This window comes from Drosophila nasuta, chromosome 2L, assembly GCF_023558535.2.
Source record: "Drosophila nasuta strain 15112-1781.00 chromosome 2L, ASM2355853v1, whole genome shotgun sequence".
Classification (NCBI taxonomy): Eukaryota; Metazoa; Arthropoda; class Insecta; order Diptera; family Drosophilidae; genus Drosophila; species Drosophila nasuta.
The window spans coordinates 8,209,995-8,229,642 of record NC_083455.1 but is presented as its reverse complement, the minus strand read 5'-3'; the positions used below and the strand labels follow the sequence as shown (position 1 = coordinate 8,229,642).

The 19,648-nt window shown below is 35.7% G+C and overlaps 3 protein-coding genes across 4 annotated transcripts in view; all 3 read right to left on the bottom strand.

Annotated features, from left to right (window-relative positions):
* Positions 1-1,064: 1,064 nt before the first annotated feature.
* On the bottom strand, positions 1,065-3,577 carry LOC132798719 (probable cytochrome P450 6a14). Its single transcript, XM_060810676.1, has 2 exons — positions 2,484-3,577; positions 1,065-1,757 (listed from the first exon to the last, which is right to left on the bottom strand). The coding sequence occupies exons 1-2, from the start codon at positions 3,550-3,552 to the stop codon at positions 1,324-1,326; spliced, it is 1,503 nt and encodes a 500-aa protein (XP_060666659.1). The 5' UTR covers positions 3,553-3,577; the 3' UTR covers positions 1,065-1,323.
* Positions 3,578-4,243: 666 nt separating this feature from the next.
* LOC132792042 (probable cytochrome P450 6a14) lies at positions 4,244-6,694 on the bottom strand. Its single transcript, XM_060801248.1, has 2 exons — positions 5,626-6,694; positions 4,244-4,696 (listed from the first exon to the last, which is right to left on the bottom strand). Exons 1-2 carry the CDS (start codon positions 6,692-6,694, stop codon positions 4,269-4,271), a joined length of 1,497 nt encoding a protein of 498 aa, XP_060657231.1. The 3' UTR covers positions 4,244-4,268.
* A 2,917-nt stretch (positions 6,695-9,611) lies between these two features.
* LOC132798300 (cell adhesion molecule 2) overlaps positions 9,612-19,648 on the bottom strand; it is a 45,440-nt gene continuing 35,403 nt past the window's right edge. For both annotated transcript variants that reach the window (XM_060810111.1, XM_060810112.1), the window contains 4 exons: positions 18,341-18,490; positions 17,701-17,787; positions 17,388-17,636; positions 9,612-10,466 (listed from right to left, as the gene is read on the bottom strand). In XM_060810111.1, coding sequence (XP_060666094.1) covers positions 10,270-10,466; positions 17,388-17,636; positions 17,701-17,787; positions 18,341-18,490 — 683 coding nt within the window. In that variant the 3' untranslated portion in view covers positions 9,612-10,269. The remainder of the gene's footprint in view (positions 10,467-17,387; positions 17,637-17,700; positions 17,788-18,340; positions 18,491-19,648) is intronic.

Sequence of the window (19,648 nt, the reverse complement as noted above, 5' to 3'; positions counted from 1 at the left end):
TTTATCTAGGTATTCCTACGAAGAATATATATACATAGATTATTGGGCCGGCTATGCTTCCTTCTGTCAAGAATTAGGCTTATCCAATTGTGTGCTTCAGTTCTTCAATTTATAAAACAATTTATTTATTTATAATCTAATATTAAATATTAAAAGTCTGGTGTTGCAATCTTTCGTACTTTCAAAACTGGGTATTAGGACTGATAAGATAGTACAAATCACTTTATTTCTCTCTGTTAAGTAAAAATAAATTACGGTTTTCATAAATATGATGTTGACGACTGCATCTCTGATATATTTGGATGAAACTATGTAATCTTTGGAATAAAAGTATTAATTTTAATTTCTATCTACTGTCCGGTCTTCGATAGGGTTACCAAAATAATCTAAATATTTAATTTTAACTACTTTAACTTTTTATACCCGCTACCCATAGGGTAGAAGGCTATTATAACTTTGTGCCGGAAGGAAATGTATGCAACAGGTAGAAGGAGGCATCTCCGACCCTATAAAGTATATATATTCTTGATCAGCGTCAACAGCCGAGATGATATAGCCATGTCCGTCTGTCCGTAGGAAACACTGGATCTCAGAGACTATAAGAGACAGAGCTATAATTTTTTTTCGACAGCATTTGTAATGTTTGCACGCAGATCAGCAGATCAAGTTTGTTTCAAATTTTTGCCACGCCCACTTCCGCCCCCGCAAATAAAAAAATTGAATAACAAGCGTAATTTTAAAGCTAGAGTTCCGAGTTTTGGTATATATAATAACTACTATAGTAGTTATGATTTCTGAAAATTTGGTTGCGATCAGATAAAAATTTATAAAAATTGAAGTTATTAAAGAAATACTTTTGTATGGGCAAAAACGCCTACTTACTAGGGGTCTTAGTTGCTTTGGCTGACAATCTGGTATATTGTGCCGTCTATGGTATATTTTGAATGCGGTACTATGTCGATATACAAAATATACCATTTGGTATATTTTTTTTAGTATTTTTGCAGTATATATATTTTGAGAAAATACCGCAAAATATATTTCTTTTATTCAAAATGGGTAGCGGGTATCTCACAGTCGAGTACACTCGACTGTAGCTTTCTTACTTGTTTAATTATGCAATTAAAGAGATAAAAATAAAAATATATTCTGCTTTCAATCAGCAGTCGGCATTCACAGCATTAATTAACAATAATGTCTAACGCCAAGTATTTTTTTCAACGATTTGAGATTGAATCGATCATACAATTTCCAACATTTTTTCAATTAGTTTCGGTTTATTAATTTATCCTGTATATTTTTCTAGCAATCAGTAATTATAGCCTAAGACTCAAGACGCTCCACGCGAAGCTTGACTCCGTTTAGAGGTCGCCTGATTAAACTTTTGGTGTCAATTTCCACTTCTGTTGGCTCACTTTGTGCGGGACTGAATCTAAAGTTGCTCAGCAATGTGACTAGTCCCACCTTAACTTGCATTCGTCCAAATCGCAATCCGATGCAGTTTCGTGGTCCATCTCCAAATCCAAGGAAAGCCATTGGATGTCGTTGCTGAAAGGCTTCGGTCTCAAAGCGCTCCGGGTTGAACTTGTTGGGTTCAGGATATATATCGGGATCGTTGTGTATAGCATTCACTGGGATATATACTTTTGTGCCGCGTTCCAGTACTATTTCTTTATTAGTGAGCTTATCATTAAATTTATAACTCTCAGCAGCAACTCGTGTTAGCGAAACAAGTGCTGGATATTTTCGTAGTGTCTCTGAAAAAGTTCAACGGAAATAATCAGATATATTAGCAATAAATCGACAATTTACTTATCTAAATTCTTATGCTGCAGTAAAACTGAATGAATATTACTTTTAATAAATGCAATTAACAGTTAATGACTAATTTGGATATTGCATCTTTTTTTATTGCACACTGATTCATAATTTAATTGCATAAAATTTTCTGTGATAAGTAGTTATAAATGTCCAAGGTTAACCTCACACATATAATTGGGGTTAAATATGGTTTGTTTAGGCAAATATAAATAAAGTCCCTATCCTGCGAAAGGGAAAATTGTTTTAAATATTTATATATTTAGGAAGCCCATTTGCGCCTCCGATTATAGTGCCTACAATAATAAGTATATGTCTGTTATTTCTTTGGCTGCGATCAGATAATAAAATATTCCAACTACCTTCGGCATATGTCTATCAATATTTTTTGGTATACTAATGTTTTAGGAATACTACTGCATTTGTTTGCTTTTATTGAAAATGGGTTGAGGGTATCACACAGCTTAGCGGGTCACTTGAGGGTACTCGACAGTAGCTTACCAAGTTTCCTTTATGTGATAGGGTAAATTTTGTTTATACATTTTTTTTACCGTATTGAATGTTTTTAAAATGAAACATTTAAAATGTAACCACAGTGAATTAGACCTTGGACCTTAGTCAAATGTACTTCATTACTTTATTAAAAATGATTTTTTCATACTCACCATTAATAACTTGATCCAAGTACGTCATTTCAATCATTGCCTCGTACGTGAGTTTTCCATGTTTTTGAAGTACACTCTGAATTTCTGATCTTAGTTTGCGTTGGCTTTCTTCATTTCTAGCCAATTCGAAGAGAGCGTAGCTCATGTTACTCGAACTTGTCTCGAAACCAGCGATAAAGAAAACAAAAACTTGAGCGGCTAATTGCTCTACTGATAATCCCTGGCTGCCTTCTGATTTCCGAAGGTCGATCAATAACTGCATAAAATCATTTCTCTTAATACTGTCACGTTCCCTTATCTCAATAGTTTGGCGAATAATATTCACAAAGAATCCAAGATGTTGTTGCCCAAAGCTGCGAAGAGGTAACTTTGACAAAAGCTTTACATAATTCAACTTAAAAAGAACCCAGCGAATTTTAAGGTTTCTGTTGGAGAAAAGCTCTCTAGCCATAACACGAAATTCGGCCTGTGGATCCTTGAGGGAATTGCATTTGATGCCAAAGGCACAGCTAGCAATCACATCGACTGTGTAGCGTCCAAGTAGATCATTTACGTCCAATATTCCACCGGAATTAACTTCTGTTCGAAATGTATCCTCCAACTGCTGAGATACATCAGTGACTGTATTGAACATGTACTTTATCTTGCCACTGGTAAAAGTGGGAGACAGTTTCGTTCTTAGTCCACGCCATTCCTCACCGTGAAGATTAAAGAGATTTCCTAAAAGCGGATTTCGATGAACAGTTTCCGGCGAAGGGTGATCCGAGCGATTTACAAAGTTATTAAAATCCTTGATGAGTATATTTTTAGTTAGATCCAAATCAGTGACCACGGCAATGGGTCGAGTGAAGATATAGGTGCCAGCCACTTGGCATTTGCCTTTGAAGGCATCGTATGTCTCCTGCAGTAGATCGTTGGTATGAATTGCATTCAGTTTCGAGAAGTGTCCAAACAAAAAGTGAGGACGTAGCTGAGGTATTCCATGTTGTTCCCAGTATGTATAACAGTGTCTCAAATAGCTCAGCACAAAAGTGAGAAGAAAGGACAACACGATAAAAACGAACCCCATTCTTGAAAGGTAAATCACTAACTGCGCTTTGTAGAAAGACTTTTAGCTTATGGCACTTTTATATGACCGAACTTTTGTACTTCTTGTACGATGTGGTAAATTAGCCTGATAAGATGTGTGGATTTTATGCATGTATGCTTTTCTTGTTTTGATTGCTGATAATATTTGAGATGAGTAAAAATTTCACTTGGGTATAATAAGGTCGCAAAATCGGGTAACTGAGATTTCTGAGGTATAGTATAATATATAAGCCTTAACATAAATTGTCTTTACATGAAATGTTTATTAATTGAACACGAAACAAAAATGTTTTTAATATATATGCACATCAGCTAATCGCTATAATTATATGTTTTTTAAAACCGTTCATTAAATTAATTTTTAGCTAGAGATTTTGTATAATGTTCAACTGCTATCACCAGCTTTTAAAAACAATATTTTTTAGCAATTAAAATGATCTGTAATATTATTTTATTGGTAATTTACGTTTTGATATTTAAATATATTTAAGCATAATTAATGCTTTTAAAAAACATATTAATATTCATATAAATGTTCGCGTCATCAATTATTACTTACATATTTTCCTTTCCAATAATTCCCGTAAGTTGAGTCTCTGTACTACAGTTCCTTTATTTATAAAAAAAACTTTAATTTCATACATTCTTCTAGTATAATTTAAAATTGCATTAACAGAATCTTCTGGCAATTACAGATTAACTTTCCACACGCTTTACAAATAGTTTAACACCGTTTTGCGGACGTCTAACAATATCATAGTTTATAATTTCAACCTCTGTTGGCTCTCCGGGAGCTGGACAAAATTGAAATCTGTTAAGCAAAGTGATTAATCCCATCTTTACTTGCATTCGCGCAAATCTCATTCCAATGCAGCTTCGTGGCCCATCTCCAAATCCAAGAAAAGCCATCGGATGACGCTGCTGACAAGCTTCAGGTGCGAATCGTTCGGGCTTGAACTTGTGGGGTTCAGGGTATATCTCGGGATCGTTGTGAATGGCGTTCACTGGGATATAAACTTTTGTACCTCGTTCCAGAACAATTTCTTTATCATTGGAACTAAATTTATAATTTTCCGCAGCCATTCGTGTTAACGAAACTAACCCTGGATATTTTCGAAGTGTTTCTGAAAAATAATAGTATAATAGTATTTAACAGCGTATTAGTCACTTGTAGTTTTCAAAGTATTCTCATCATAAATCTACAATTATAGTTTTTAATATTTTCGGTCCCCATAAGGTAGAAGGGTATTAGAACTTTGTGGCTACACGCAATATACATATATGACCCTATAAAATATATAATGATTTTATCAGCGCCAACAGTCGGGACGATATAGTCGTGTCCGTCTGTCCTAATGAACACCAAGATCTCAGAGAATATAATATATAGAGATGTAATTTTTTGTTCAAGTTAATTTCAAAGCTAGCTTTCAACTATCTAACTAACTATAAAGCCTGTGGTACTTACGATTCCTGAAAATTTGATTGCTATCAGATAAAAATCAAAGAAGTTATTTAGCATATAATTTTGAATAGCCAAATACAATAGGGTTTAATCTGCAATCTGGAATGTTTAGGACTCTACGGTATTTTTTGAACGAAGTTCTATATCGATATAGGCTTCGGCATATTTGTAGTTTGGTTGCAGTAATAATTTTGTATATTTTATGTTTAATACCGCACTGTTTATCTCTTATTAAAAATGGGTAGGGGGTATCTCACAGCCGCGCACATTTCTAGCTTTCTCTATTGTTTTTATTTGATTTTGCAGATAAGAGTTTTATTAATGTGATAAAAAGTGAGATATGACAAAACCAGTCTCAAACATAAAAATCTTTATGCCTTTTTTTTAATCAAAATTATATCAGTCTGACGTGAAAAATGCCTTAAGCCATTTACCCCTCTCTTAGCTTCAAAACAAGAACTTAGATTACTTATCTATATGTCTTGATGTACTTTATTGTGAGATGTTGAATTGCTGTATTTAGACATGTGTACAATTCTTATCTTCTTTGTTGTAGGAGTAATTATATTATATTATCATCACACTCACCATTGATAACTTGATCCAAATATGTCATTTCCATCATCGCGTCGTAGGTCAGTTTTCCATGTTTTTGAAGTACACTCTGAATTTCCGTTCTTAGTTTACTCTGGCTATCCTTATTTTTAGCCAATTCGAAAAGAGCATAGCTCATGTTACTGGAACTAGTCTCGAAACCAGCTATAAAGAAAACGAAAACTTGAGCTGCCAGTTGCTCTACTGATAATCCTTGGCTGTGTTCTGATTTCCGAAGGTCTATCAATAGATCCATGAAATCATTTCTCCTTATATTCTCGCGCTCTCTATGTTCAACAGTCTTTCGAATAATATTTACAAAAAACGCAATATTGTCATCGGAAAAACTTCGAAATGGTATTTTTGCCAATAACTTGACATAGGTAAGCTTAAAAAGAATCCAGCGGATATTGGTTTCGGTTTCAGTAAAAAGTTTTCTACCCATAACTCGAAAGTCTGCCTGAGGATCTTTAAGGGAATTACACTCGATGCCAAATGCACAGCTTCCAATGACATCGACTGTGTAACGACCAAGAAGATCGTAAACGTCCAAGACTCCACCGGATCCCACTTCTGTTCGAAATGTATCTTCCAGCTGCTGAGATACATCCGATATGGTGTTAAACATAGATTTAATCTTGCCACTGGTAAAAGTGGGAGTCAGTTTCGCTCTCAGCGCTCGCCACTTTTCGTCATACATGTTAAACAAATTTCCCAAAAGCGGATTACGATGCACATTTTCTGGAGCAGGATGATCCGAACGATTTACGAAATTGCTAAAATCCTTGATAAGTATTGATTTGATCAGATCGAGATCTGTGACTATAGCAATAGGTCGAGTAAAGATATAAGTGCCAGTCACTTTATATTTGCCTTTAAAGGCATCGTATGTCTCTTGAATCAAGTCGTTTAGATGTACAGCGTTTAACTTGAAGAAGTGTCCATATAGAAGGTTTGGACGCAGCTGAGCTATTCCGCGTTGTTCCCAGAATGTGTAGCATTGTCGTAAGTAACTTAGCACAAAAGTCAGCAGAAGGGACAAAACTATTAAGGCGAACCCCATGGCTCAAAGACTGAGAAAGAACTGAGCTACTCACGGATTATTAACTATTAAATATACCCAAAACTACTTGCTTACTGATACGGTTAATGGATAATTGATAAGCACTGCTGCTATTATTCTTATTTCTCTCTCTCTGTCTCTCTCTCTCTCTCTCTCTCTCTCTCTCTCTGTCTCTCATTTCTTGTATTGACATATTGTCATTTCCTTGTATTATCTCAGAATTTTCGCGATAAGGCTGAAAAGAAAAAAACTTGTAATCTTTTTCGGTTGTTGGTTCTACATTTATCGTTTTACTTATTGCTAGTATACGATTTATCGGGTAACCCCAGGCTTCTGATAATGTACGCACTAAATGTATTCAATTGTAGACTGGACTGAGAGTCAGACATGCGATATTTGAAATACTTTATCGGAATTCACGAATTCATAAAAAATGTATGGTTTTCATTATACGAATTAAGTTGCATTATTATTTAAGACGATTGTAAACTTGTTGTATATGTTCTCATAATTATTAAACGTTGTTTTGCAGATGTTCGAAATTTAAAAACAGACGAAAGCTCTGGGGTTTAAATCTCTGCTATGGAGTACCAATAATGTTAAAAATTTTTTTACAGTTTTGTTGGTGGTTATCCAATTTTTAGAAGAGCTTTTGCGCATGTCCGCCTTAATGGTTGCAAGGTTCGTTTTAAAGCTGTGCCAGAATGTGCCAAGCTTTTCTTAGGGACTTTTGTTGAAAGCTCTAACTAAAAATACCCCAGTCCTATGCATATGACAATTTCACCATTCTGCGATTTCTGAATGTTGGTTAGAACAACTTCACAAACTGTTCCATTATTAAACCCATCAGAAAAAATTAAGCAATTGGTAATGTCAAAGGCAATAATTTTTCTAGATGAAAATTAATTTATGTGCTAAAAGGAAAATTTTAAGATAGGAACTCATACTAAGTGAGCAATGTTAACTCTAACTTAGCCAATTTTTTGCATCATAAGCAGTATTGTAGTATTACAAAAGACAAATATTTATTAATATTACTTGCAGAAAAAATTACAAAGCTGTCAAATAATTAATTAAAATAATAATTGCAGTTTCACATCATTAAACTGATCAATGTCAACTGCAAAAAAAGAGGGCCCTGGAAACCGCCATAAAACATCGACAGGGCCATATTTGATTACAATGCAAATTGACGTTATCAATTACACGATTAAATAATAAAAACGTAATATTTCCAAAGGTGTTGAGTATATAGTCAAAGGAGATGTATGAGCTGGGTAGGTAGGCTGATGCCGCAATAAATTTGAAATTTATGTTAAAGTTAGCAAAAAGAGACACACACACACACACATGCGATGACGACTGGCAAAAAATGTGGCCTACTTTTTTGGGCAGATCGAAAGCAGCTTTCGTGGTTTCCACTCATTTCGCTAGCCAGTTGTCAGCTCTCTTGCCTTTTGCCTTTGGCGACTATCTGTGTCCCAACACACACTTTTGTGTGTTGCTGTATGTGTCTGTGCGGTCTATGCCGTCTGGCTAGGTTCCGAGGATTTTTCTCTCCATTCTGGACACGAGCCACATGCACTGTTGGCTTTATTAACTTACCCTTTGTATTGAGTGGACAGTGCTACAGTGAAAGTAAAGGTGGTTGCCTCAATGCAGTTGAACAGTTATGGCAGGGAACCCTGAAGGGCATGGGTGATTGCGTAGCCTCACACACACATGCCGATTTTTTGCCATTTGCGGCGCTACGCGTGTGAAAATGCAACCAAATTGCCGTGGTAGCAATTTTTATCACCTACAACTGAGTCTTAACAATGGGGTATATTAGCTAATGCTTTCTCACTTAAATAAAATTATTTTTGAAATACTCTTTTAATCTTACATGCATGTAATAAAACTGATTAAATTTATTTTATGAATTTTAATTTTATTCTCAACTAAATGTTCTTTCTTAAATAAAACCACATTTATAAAAAGTTTAAAATCCATATTTTTTCTATTTAAAATTGTCATATTATATTCATGGTTTAGTCCACATAATACCTGTTGTCTCTAAGCACAGCGCATTTTCAGTTCCGGGTTTCTCGCTTATTTCGGTTGTTCATTCTCTTAAACTCTTGAGCAAAAAGTGGCCACGTTGGACGTGGTTTTAATTGCCCGCTCGCGAGTTTATGAGGGCAGCAGCAGACATTTAATTTATTTTAATAATTGTGATATTTTTCTTTTACTTTTTTATTTGCTTTGCTGTGTTTTATTTTGCAGTTGCGTTGCGTTTTTTTAAATTAAATTATAAAGTCGCAAACGTTACTCATTTTTCGCTTTTGGTTTTTTGTTGCTGCTCTTCGTTTACTTTTTAATGAAAAATGTTTCCATGTGGGTCGATGGCGTTAAAATTTTGATGGTAAAAATAAACAAACTGTGGGCAGGACAAGAGCATGAGTCAATTTTGGGGCACGAGAATGCAGCAGTTGCTCATATGGTATATTTTGTGGTTGAGTTCATTTTATTCGCTTGCGGCAGAATTTCTAAATTGAAGAATTACATGCAGATACAAAGTTGGGGATTGTAGGAGCTTTATAAAATTTCTTATTTTGGTGAATTTCTATGAGAAGCATATATAACAAAATTATTAAAGAGATTACCTAGCAAAATTAAAAAAGAAAAAGTATAATTATTATATTTTAAAAAAAAATTTGTGTAATAATTAATATTTTGTTATTTGTAATTTGTAAATGTGATAAACTTGTGTAAAATAAATTCTTCATTTTATTTAAAATTACATGAAATTATAAAATTATAAACAATTTAAAATACGATATTGACATAAATTGATAAACGCACACAGCCTTACCTTTGATTGCAGTTTAGAAAATAGAAAACTCAATCTCGTTTTTTAAATTATTTAAGACGGCATTTTTATTTCAATTTTCGTTAAATTAAAATTACAGTAATATATTCATTTATGTACTATATTTATGTATATCATTTTCTTATAAACATTTTGCGGTGCACAAAAAAACAAAGCACAAATGAGATAGAAAATAAATGAGACTTGCAACATTTGACCACTGAACTTAGAGCTAGATTCCGATTACGATTAGCATTACTTGGGTAATTGTTTTATTTTTTTGTTACCTTTTTAAAAGTAGAGGTGTAGTTAATTTGCTAATATTTTTTCCATATACAAACTGTTGACAATCCCAGGTTTAAGGAGATTTTTCCATTTCCTTTGCATTCGGGTTTTTGCTTTCATTTTACATGCTAATACTTTGTATTTCCGTATCTTTCAGAACTTATTTATGGGAGTGTATGTGTGTGAGTTTATATGTGGATAGAATCCGAAAAAAACCCTTTTCAACTTACACACTAAGTGACCCTTAGCAACAGCAACTTTATACACATATGTCAATTTTAATTACAAACTAACATCTCTTTTCCTTTTTGTGTGGCCAACTCGATGTGTGAAATTATTGCTTACAGGCTAAATCTATAGGTTTAATAGAACTATCATTTTGCTTCATTCCTCTTGCAGTTTAATTTGTACATTTTACACAAAGTTATTCTGTATGCAATTAGACCGGCCACGTCCCCAAATACACGAGGCTCAGGGTCACTGCCGAGGCCATAAACAGGGGGGAAAATGATATCGGAGTCATCGCTTTGCTTTTGAGGTCCTGCATGCGATCCATTTCATCGGTCAGCGATTTGGCATCATGCTTTAGGGCTGTGTTCTTTCCATCTGCCCGATAGGTGGCGCTGTGATCGGGCGCTGGAAAGAATGAGAGAGAGAGACAAAGAAAAAGAGATTTAGATAACAATTGAATTGATGAGTTTCGTATTTATAGATATTGATATTGTTTTGGCAGGTCTGACTGTGTTACTTAATCAAAAGTTCACTTCCTTTATTTTACGTGCATGGTTTTTATGATGTGTCCTTTCATAACTCTGGCCGCCATATTGCTGCCAATCGAATGTCCTTTTTCAATTATGCGCTTGCCACACGCCAGCAAGCATAAACAATAGACAGGATGCGTTTATGGCCAGTCATTTGTAGCAAGCGGCAGGCAATGTGAATAGGGAGTAAAAATATATACACAGAACACACAGGACACCACAGGACGTACAGGACACACAAAACCAAACAGTTTGTCAGCCAAGCACTGGGCGAATGGAGAGAACAAGCGGGGCAGGGCAGAGCGAGACACGACTGGGCAGAGTGAAAGTATTGCATATAAAGGGACACAACTTTGGCTGTATTTGTCGACTGCTCCACTTATTTATAACATTCTCACTTGTACAGTTTTCCGTTTTTGGCCAAAATCGAAAGTATTTCCTCAGTTGGCATTTTGTTTCAATTTCACTTGGCAGCATCGAAAATTGTTTCGATTTTTATTGCTTAAGTGCGTTAAACCCTTGCGCCACGACATGCACTCCAACCAGCCAACCCCAAAAAAAAAAGAAGAGGCACCAAATAAAGAACAACTCGTTGGGTGGGATGTCTCTGGATTCGATTGGCGAAGGGGAGAGTCGGGGGAGGCTGTGTATTGTTTTTGCCATCAATTTATCGTGCAGTTTGTGTTTTTTCTTTACATTTCTGTATTTTTCCTTTTCTTTTTTTTTGCGTTGCTGTATTTTTGTTTGTTTTCCTGGCAATCTGTTTCATTGGACATTTGTTTGTGTGCTGCAGTTACAAATGTAGCGGGTTGCCATTGGTGTCGGAACCAAAAGGAAGGACATTCCCTTCCTCTGTTTTGTTTTTCTGTTTTATTTGGCTTTGCTGTAGGCATCCATTGGTCATTAGGAACATTGTTTGGAGTGTGGTTGTTGGACTGCGGTGGGTTCCACTTCAATAGCACTTTACATTTTAAACTTTGTCCAGTTGCAAAGATGTGTGTGCCAAGCTCTTGGAATTTTCAAGCACTCACATTAAAATGTAGTTGGTAATCAATAATAAATATGTGACACCACTAAATGAATCATAGTTATTTTAAATATTTTATTTTTTTTAAAATATTCTTATGTTTTGTGGGAACGTAAAATTCATTTAATTTCAAAAAATCAAAATTAAAATTCTGGCTTAAATAAAAATGTATTTTACATTTTTTAAGCACAAGTAATTATATCATTAAGAACAATGAAATACATTTTATAATTCAATTATATGCAAAACTTACGAAAACAAAAAAATTTAGATTAATTGAGATTGCAGAATATTTAAAAAATATCAATAAAAGGCACCATTTGCAAACTAAATTAAATCGAGATACAAAAACGAGAAATGTTTTATTAAATATGAATACATATTTTTCTTTCATACATGTGCTATTAATTGGCATTTGAATACACTACTGGGTAAGTCGTAGTTTATTGCGAACATCTGCTCCCACTCGATTCAGAGGAGACAAATTGTTTTCGGCTCTCTTGAGACTGCTTAGGCAGTCAGTCCAAGTTCATTGCATTGAACCAAGTTTGTCATAACAGTGAAATATCGTATTGAGAGTATTTTCTCCTTTTTCTGTTTTCAGGTTTTTTTCCTTTTTGGCTGTTTGTTATTTTTGTGCTAAGAGGAGTTCGGTTCGTTTTGTTTTTAACGAGGAACCCTTTTATTTTTATAACGGAAATGCGCAAATTGCTTTGCACCGGGTCGAAAATTTATTTGTATGTCTTTTGGCTTTTATTTTTCTATAAGCAGCTTTTCCCTAACCCCCCGTATTGCCCCGCGTTTTCAACCCCTTTTGGCAGAGTTGTTTTGCTGGCGTCTGCAAACATTTCCATTCCATGTGTGAAAAGTACCAACACCATCAACGAGAGTTTCACTTTGCCTTGTCTGGCTTTGGTTCTCGCTCTCTGTTTGTCCTGCTGCTGTTGCTGTCGCTTGGTCTTCTTGTCCGTGCTGGTCTCCATGTGTGTGATTGCTGTGTATGTGTGTGTGTGTGTTTGTGTGTTTGTGTTTGTGTGTGTGTGGGTGAGTGTCTGGCTGATTTTTATTGACGCTTGAGCATGTGTTTATGCGTGTGTGTTAGTCCCAGCGGTGTCTTTAAAGCGCTTAACCATAAAGAAAGCGAAAAGAAAAAAGGAAAACGAAGAAAAGCGCTGCCGCCGGGGCCAAACAACGTTTTAGCTCTCACAGTTTTTATAGGCTGGCAAACTACTACTTGAGAGTAAACTTTAAGTAATTTCTGCATAATTCTCTCATTGCCCCCGGGGTGCAATCAGGATAAGCCGAGGCAACTTCAACTAATAGAAATAAACGGCATTGCAACTCTCATATTTGTATTATTGATTCCGATAGGCAATAAACTTTATACTATAGATCGTATTAAAATAACTATTTTCTCATTTGCTGCAGTCAAATGGATTTCCCGCTTAAAGTATAAAGGTAATTTCTTTGGTTTTCTTTCGATTTCGATTTCGATTTTAAGCTCATTGAAGTGTTTCCATTGGCACACCCATTGCCACAGTCAGTCAACCGCCCTTTGATGCGCTCCATTAGCGCACTTTCAACTGACACTCTTTGTGGGCGAGGGGGCGGGGCATACTTCACCGCGACACCGAGGCTATTCACACCTCAGTTTGTAGCGCCTGTTGCACTTAAAAAAGAACACGGTGCGCAGTAGAGTTGCTTGCAACAGACGGCACTTGAGACTCACTTGAGTGGCGAACGCGGCGTATGCGTTACATTTCGGTTTTTATTGTTTTCTCTCTGTGTGTTTTTTCGCGTTTATTCATTTTTGTTGGCGGCAATGCATTTAACGCCATGTGGCAGAAACAGTTGCACACTTTGCGGCTTCAAACAGTACATAAAAAGACAAAAAAAGAGCTGGAGGCACGCGATGCCATTTCCAATTGCACAACACTTTGCACTGTTTTACTGTCTGTTGCATTTCATATACTTTATCATTTCTCACTCTGGATTTGTATGTCCATGCGAGGGGCTGAGGGGAGGAGTATGCGGCTGGCTGAAGAAGTCGGCAAATTATAAGCAAATTATTGCGGCCTGCTGAATGCCAGTAATCATCATGAAGTCTCACTTGTACTCCGTCGTAGCATCTACAGTTGCAAGTGGAAATGGAACTGCAACTGCAGCCAGGACAGGACAGCACAGTCCAGGACATGACTGGCTGGCCAGTCGTCCTGCGGGTGTTGCATTTCATTTTTTTATTGCATTTCCTTGTAATTTGTGTCATATTGTTGCCCGTTGGCCGAGCAAATTAAAAATGAAAGCTGCAGTTGCCACTGCAGCAGCTTTTGTGGTTGATTGCGACATTTTAATGACAGTTTAAGTGCACACAAAATGCAATTGCTACATTTAATATTTGGTTGTATATTTTTAAAAGATGCACTAGACTTTCTCCAATTGGAAACCAAGTAATTAGATTTTGGCAACATATTCATTTCATTTGAATTGGATTTTAATCCAATTAATAAAAAGCGAATTTTTAGCAAATAATTTATATCAATATCAAACTTAAATATCATTAATTTTAAAAGAGAATTTATTTTTAAATTGAAAATGTTTGCACTCGATTTATTTTTTCACTTTCAAATTAAAGTTAAAAGAAGCTTGGAACATATTTAGTTCATGTGAATATTATACAACATTACGAAAACTAAGTACTTAGATTTTGGCAACATATTCATTGCAATTGAATAGCATTTCAATGCAATATATGTAAAGCGAATTGAGCAAAACTAATGAAACTTTAGCTATATTAATTTCAAAAGAGAATTTATTTCTTAAATTGAAAAGTTGATGTACTTAATTTTTTTTTCACATTAAAATCAAAGTAAAACGATGGTTAGGACATATTGAGTTTAATTCAATATTATACAACATTACAAAAATATTTAAACTGTAATAAAAATGAATACCCAATTTATATAATAAATTAAAATTTAATTCTAATCCATTTATATTATTTAATATATAAATTAGGCAAAGTAGACGTAGGCAGTTTCCAATATAATACTTAAAACAAAGTAATTTTATTTCAATACTATTGCCAGCTAAATAAAATATTAAATCTAATATTAAACAATATTTAAGCTCTACTGAAGTTAAACAATAATCTATATTTATTTCATAAATTAAAACACCATTTCAATCTAAAAATATTCTAAGGTTGGTGGGAGGTAAAGCAAATATTTGTTTGATTTTATTCAATTTCAAATCAAATTGAATTTTAGCAAAAATAATATTGAGAACCTGCTCCTATAGTATTGCATTTATTATTATAGACAGTTTTTTTTTATATTATAAGAATTTTAAGGCAATACACATGTGAGTTCGTTTCAATTAAATACCAACATTATGCTGGAGCTAATTTAAATGTTGAATCTATTTTACGTGCTCAGTCAACGCACATAAAATAACTCAAAAAGTACTTGAATAGTTTAGGCTAATTGGTAATGAAATTTGCATATTGAATTTCAATTTACGAAGAACACTACCAAAACTTGTATGGTATATAGTAAACTATACTATATGTTAAATGGGCGTGATGGCTGCCTCATAACATATCTGCTGGCATGTTCTCATTTGCCGCGCGTCGTCGCTGCTTGTTCTGCATTTAAAGTTGCGAGAGAACGAGCCCAAAAAACAGTCGCGACATATGCAAAGCTCAACAGCGATAAGCGCCAGCCCATTGCCATTGCCATTCGCATTCTATTCACAATTCCCAGAGGCGGCAGCAGCAGCAGCAGTTGAAGTTGCCTTCTCCTCTTCCTCTCTGTGAGTCCTTTTGCCCGCATGGCTTGGCGCTCTCTCGATGTGGCATGATACGAGTATGTGCAACATCTAGCAGGTAATAAATCTAACTGTAAACGCAGCGCTTACGACGTTGCATGCCAGGCTTGAAAGTTGTCGTCATTGCAGCACCATTCCGCCATTACCAGGGGTAGCGGCCCCTCAATCTTTCAAACTAGTCCCTTTCCTCTTCCATCTGCTTCCTTCCTTCCTTCTGACATGTTGCTGGCCAAGACCCCGTTGCTTTGCAGCGACAACGCAACATTTCTGCTGTCGTTGCCAAAAATTGTTGTAGCTGCAGGCTGGAGGCGTTCACAAGATGAGATGGCTGCAGTCTCAGACTCGGTCTCCAGCGGGCGGTTAGACTAGCTCTACTGCTTTCTCTTCTCCTTTCGACTTCGCATCCATTCCATGGACCCTTTTTGCCTTGACGCCTTGTGTGCGCAATTTGTCTGAAATTTTTATTGTGCGCTTTTTGGTGCCCCCTTCCACCTTATCTCTTTGCCTTCTCGCTCACACTATCTCAATCGTCCCTCTCATATTCAATTTGTTCGATTTGATTTTGTCGCTGCATTCGCTTCTTCTGCTCTGCCGACTGCATTTTATTTCACTCAAACGCGTATGCACAAATTTTCCACTACAACAAGGCGCCTCTAAAGTTTTATGCGTTGCCACAGTGCTCAGCCCCCTGCCTGTGCTTCCCCTCCCCTATCCTAGAAGAGGATATGGATATTGTCATCGATTGTAAGCAAACTGGCAACATGGGCAGCCAACTACTCTAGGCGGGGGAGTTGTATAAAATTTTATGTTTATTGATTGGCTGCCACACTGCGAGCTAACCAGCTCGATGACACTTTGACTTTTTATAATCCAACTGGGGAGATATGCAGCAAGACTTGTGAAATATTGTATGTAAAACAAATGGTTTGCATTAAATTCGCGAAAGTGTCTAATTGAAATTTTCTTATTGATTTAACTAAGCAATACTTGAAAATATTTTAAGCTCTTTAAATTAAAAAAATTTAGATATAAAAACTAAAATAAGAAGTTTAAAGTACATAGGAAGTATTAAAAATAATTAATTAGAAATAGTTAATTATGAAAATAATATCAAAATTTATTTCATATATTTTTGAATACAATAACTTTATTTTCTGTATTCTTAATGAAATAATCGAACACTTATTTAAATATTTTATGCAGAAATTCATGATTTACCACAAGTCCTGTATAATAAGTAGAATCGACAAATATTTTTCTATGTTTTTCTTGACTGCGTTAATAAAGTTTTTACTTGGGTCAATGATAATTTCAAGGACATGCTTTAGACAAACATGGGGATTTGCAAGCTTTATTATTTATGTTGATTGTACATTATGATGAGCCACATTAGCAGCACATTACCCGAGATACTTTGGCAAGCGTTGCGCTAACAGTCAGCTGTCGAAGAGGGTGAGAGAAAAAGTGGAAGCAAAACCCCAAGAGACTTCTGCCTGAGGGAGCAGAATTGCATGCTAGAAAGTCATATTTTCATTGCTAGCTGGACAGACAGTCAAAGAAAGGCGGTTGGGTTAGGGGAAGTGGGAATGTGAACGACTGCCATATGCTTTGGCAAAATATTTTTCTTGAGTTGAGCCAAAGTATCTGTATCTAACAAGTGTCGACAGCAGGGCATAGCCCTTAAGCCGTGCCAAAGTCGTTATGATTTGTCATAAACATAAAATAAATGGCCAAATATTTATAGTCTGCTGTGTCATGAGAAGCTACTTCGCACACAGTCAGCCAGTCGGGCCAATAAAAATATTAGCCGAAGGGTAAGAAACACAACTTGAAGTGTCCTTCGACGCGTTAAGTAGCTCACAGTCGTTCAGCATTAGGGGTATTCCCATGAGAATTGTTTTTCGACACTCCAAATATGGTAGACAGACAAGCAGAGAGACTTACCGTGATGTTGAGGCTGCAAATGCTGCTGCTGTTGCTGCTGATGATCTCTGCCACGTCCTGTGGCCTGCGAGTGATGATCCTGTGAGTTCCATAAGCTCGATGTGGCGCCCATATAAACAGTATTCAACGATGACGGCGGCTGATCAATTGTTTTTGATTTTGGGCGTTGTGCTTTATTATTATTTTGCTGATTATTGTAGTTATATGGATTATTGCTATTCGAGTTGCTGTTGCTGCTGTAACGTTGCTCTGTAGAGAAAAAAAGTAAAAGTTATAATTCATCTCATATTTTAATTGTTTTGTTAAAAATTACCTTTATTATATTTGACAATTACTACGGGCACTGTATTGATCGATACTGTTGGCGCCATGGTAGTTATTGTTGTTGTTTGTGGAATATCTGTTTAAAGACGAAGTTTTCTTTTAATATTTAATGAATTTTTGATTTTGAATAACATCACATTTTACGTAAAAATTTAAAAATAATCTTTTTTTAATTGAAAAATATACAATACTTTTGCATATCTTAAGAACACTTCTTTGCATTTTCTGCGCTGATTGATATTGCCTAATCATAAATCAATCATTGTCATGCATACCCATCCCACAACTTGTGGAGGATTGTCAAAGGACAACAGCGTTAGCCTGGGTCAATGGCTCGTAAGTAAAGTTTTGAGAGGCAATGCTTTGGTATTTATTATGCACATTGTTTTCAAAGAGCTCTGTCATTGGCCTAAATTAATTAAATGCTACAGTTGGGAAGCAAATAGTTTTGGGCTCTAATTGCCAGTGGCTCTCTGACTTATGACCATTGTTCTACAGTCGTCTAATATGTACTATACACACATAGTTAGAATTGCAGTTACAGTTACAACTACACAGCTCCATCTACATTTACGTTTACGTTTATGGTTATTGTAATGAATGTTGTTAGTGTTGTTGAGAATACTTACGATACAATTTGATCGCACCATCTGTGTCGCCCAGCGAGTTCTTGGCCACACAACGATACGCCCCAAAGTCCGAAATGTCAACATCGTAGATGGTCAGGCGCATTGTTATTTTATAGCCAGATTCAAAGGTTTCGGGCACAAAGCGTTCACCTGAGAAGAGAGAGAGAGAAACAGAGAATGTCAGGAGAAGGAGAGTGAGATAAACACGTTTAGTAATTGCTCTGTGTACACGATATATGTATGTATGTATAGATGTATGTGTGTTGCTATGTGAGGATGAAGCTCATATATAACCGCAATGAAATTTAACCCGTTTTACTACAGCTGCAGTCAGACATTCTATCATTCCCCCATTCGGTCAGTCAGTTAGTCAGTCACTTTCGCATTTGGAATTGCCGAGTCAACAGTCTGGTTAGCTGATATATAGACACACACACACGTGCACTGGACATATGTGTATATTTGTCGAACTTGGTGTCCTTTATCTGGCCTTGTCCTGAGTTAAAGTAATTTGGCTTACCAAAAATAAAACTGAGCAAAAAAAAAAAAACCTCCCCGAAAAGAAAATCAACTTTTACCTCGAATTGTTGTCATCTTGGGCAACCTCGAGTCTTCCCCATATCAAATGTTTCATTTTAATTTATACAAAAACCCGTTTTGCCATCATCTGCCCCCCATGGAGTTTCTCGGTAGCTTGGCTAGCAGTCTTTTGATTTACGTTTGATGTCGGTTAGATTTAGTAGTTTGCACTAAGCTTTGTCGTTTCATTTTGTGGAGCATTTTCTAGGGTAGCAAAACTGGCCACAGGTAATTGTTATGCATGGCAGCTAAGTGACTGATTAGTTTAGACAAAATGCTTTTGAAATGGATAAAAGCAGAGATTTGCTTATGTTTCGGATTAAATGGAAATTGGGTTCAGTCTCGAGATTTCCGACAATTAATACGATATGAGTAAATCCAGTTTTGATCAAGATTAATTTAAGCACAAACAAAATCTGTGGATACATGATAATAAACTCGAAATGGATTGAATTCATGGAATCTATTGTTTTCAGATTTTGTGAAAAGAACTTTAAAAATATCTAAAACTGATTTTAACTTCGTTTTCCTGGCCAATTCATAAGCCGCTTAAACTTGGCACTTCTACAGGCCATAAGTTCTGAAAAGCAACCCTTTTATGTACTTATGAAATTCAACGCACTTCGGTTAAAAAAAACTCCATTAAGAACTTCCAACTGGAGGACAGTTTGCTGGCTACTGAAACTGCTTTTGACTTGAGGTCATTTTCAATCACTTTTTCCATTTTGT

Coding starts and splice junctions, on each gene's coding strand:
- LOC132798719 (XM_060810676.1), bottom strand. CDS start 3,552: ATGGGGTTCGTTTTTATCGTGTTGTCCTTTCTTCTCACTTTTGTGCTG. Junction 1,758..2,483: donor CTTGGATCAAGTTATTAATG/GTGAGTATGAAA, acceptor GAACTTTTTCAG/AGACACTACGAAAATATCCA.
- LOC132792042 (XM_060801248.1), bottom strand. CDS start 6,694: ATGGGGTTCGCCTTAATAGTTTTGTCCCTTCTGCTGACTTTTGTGCTA. Junction 4,697..5,625: donor TTTGGATCAAGTTATCAATG/GTGAGTGTGATG, acceptor ATTATTTTTCAG/AAACACTTCGAAAATATCCA.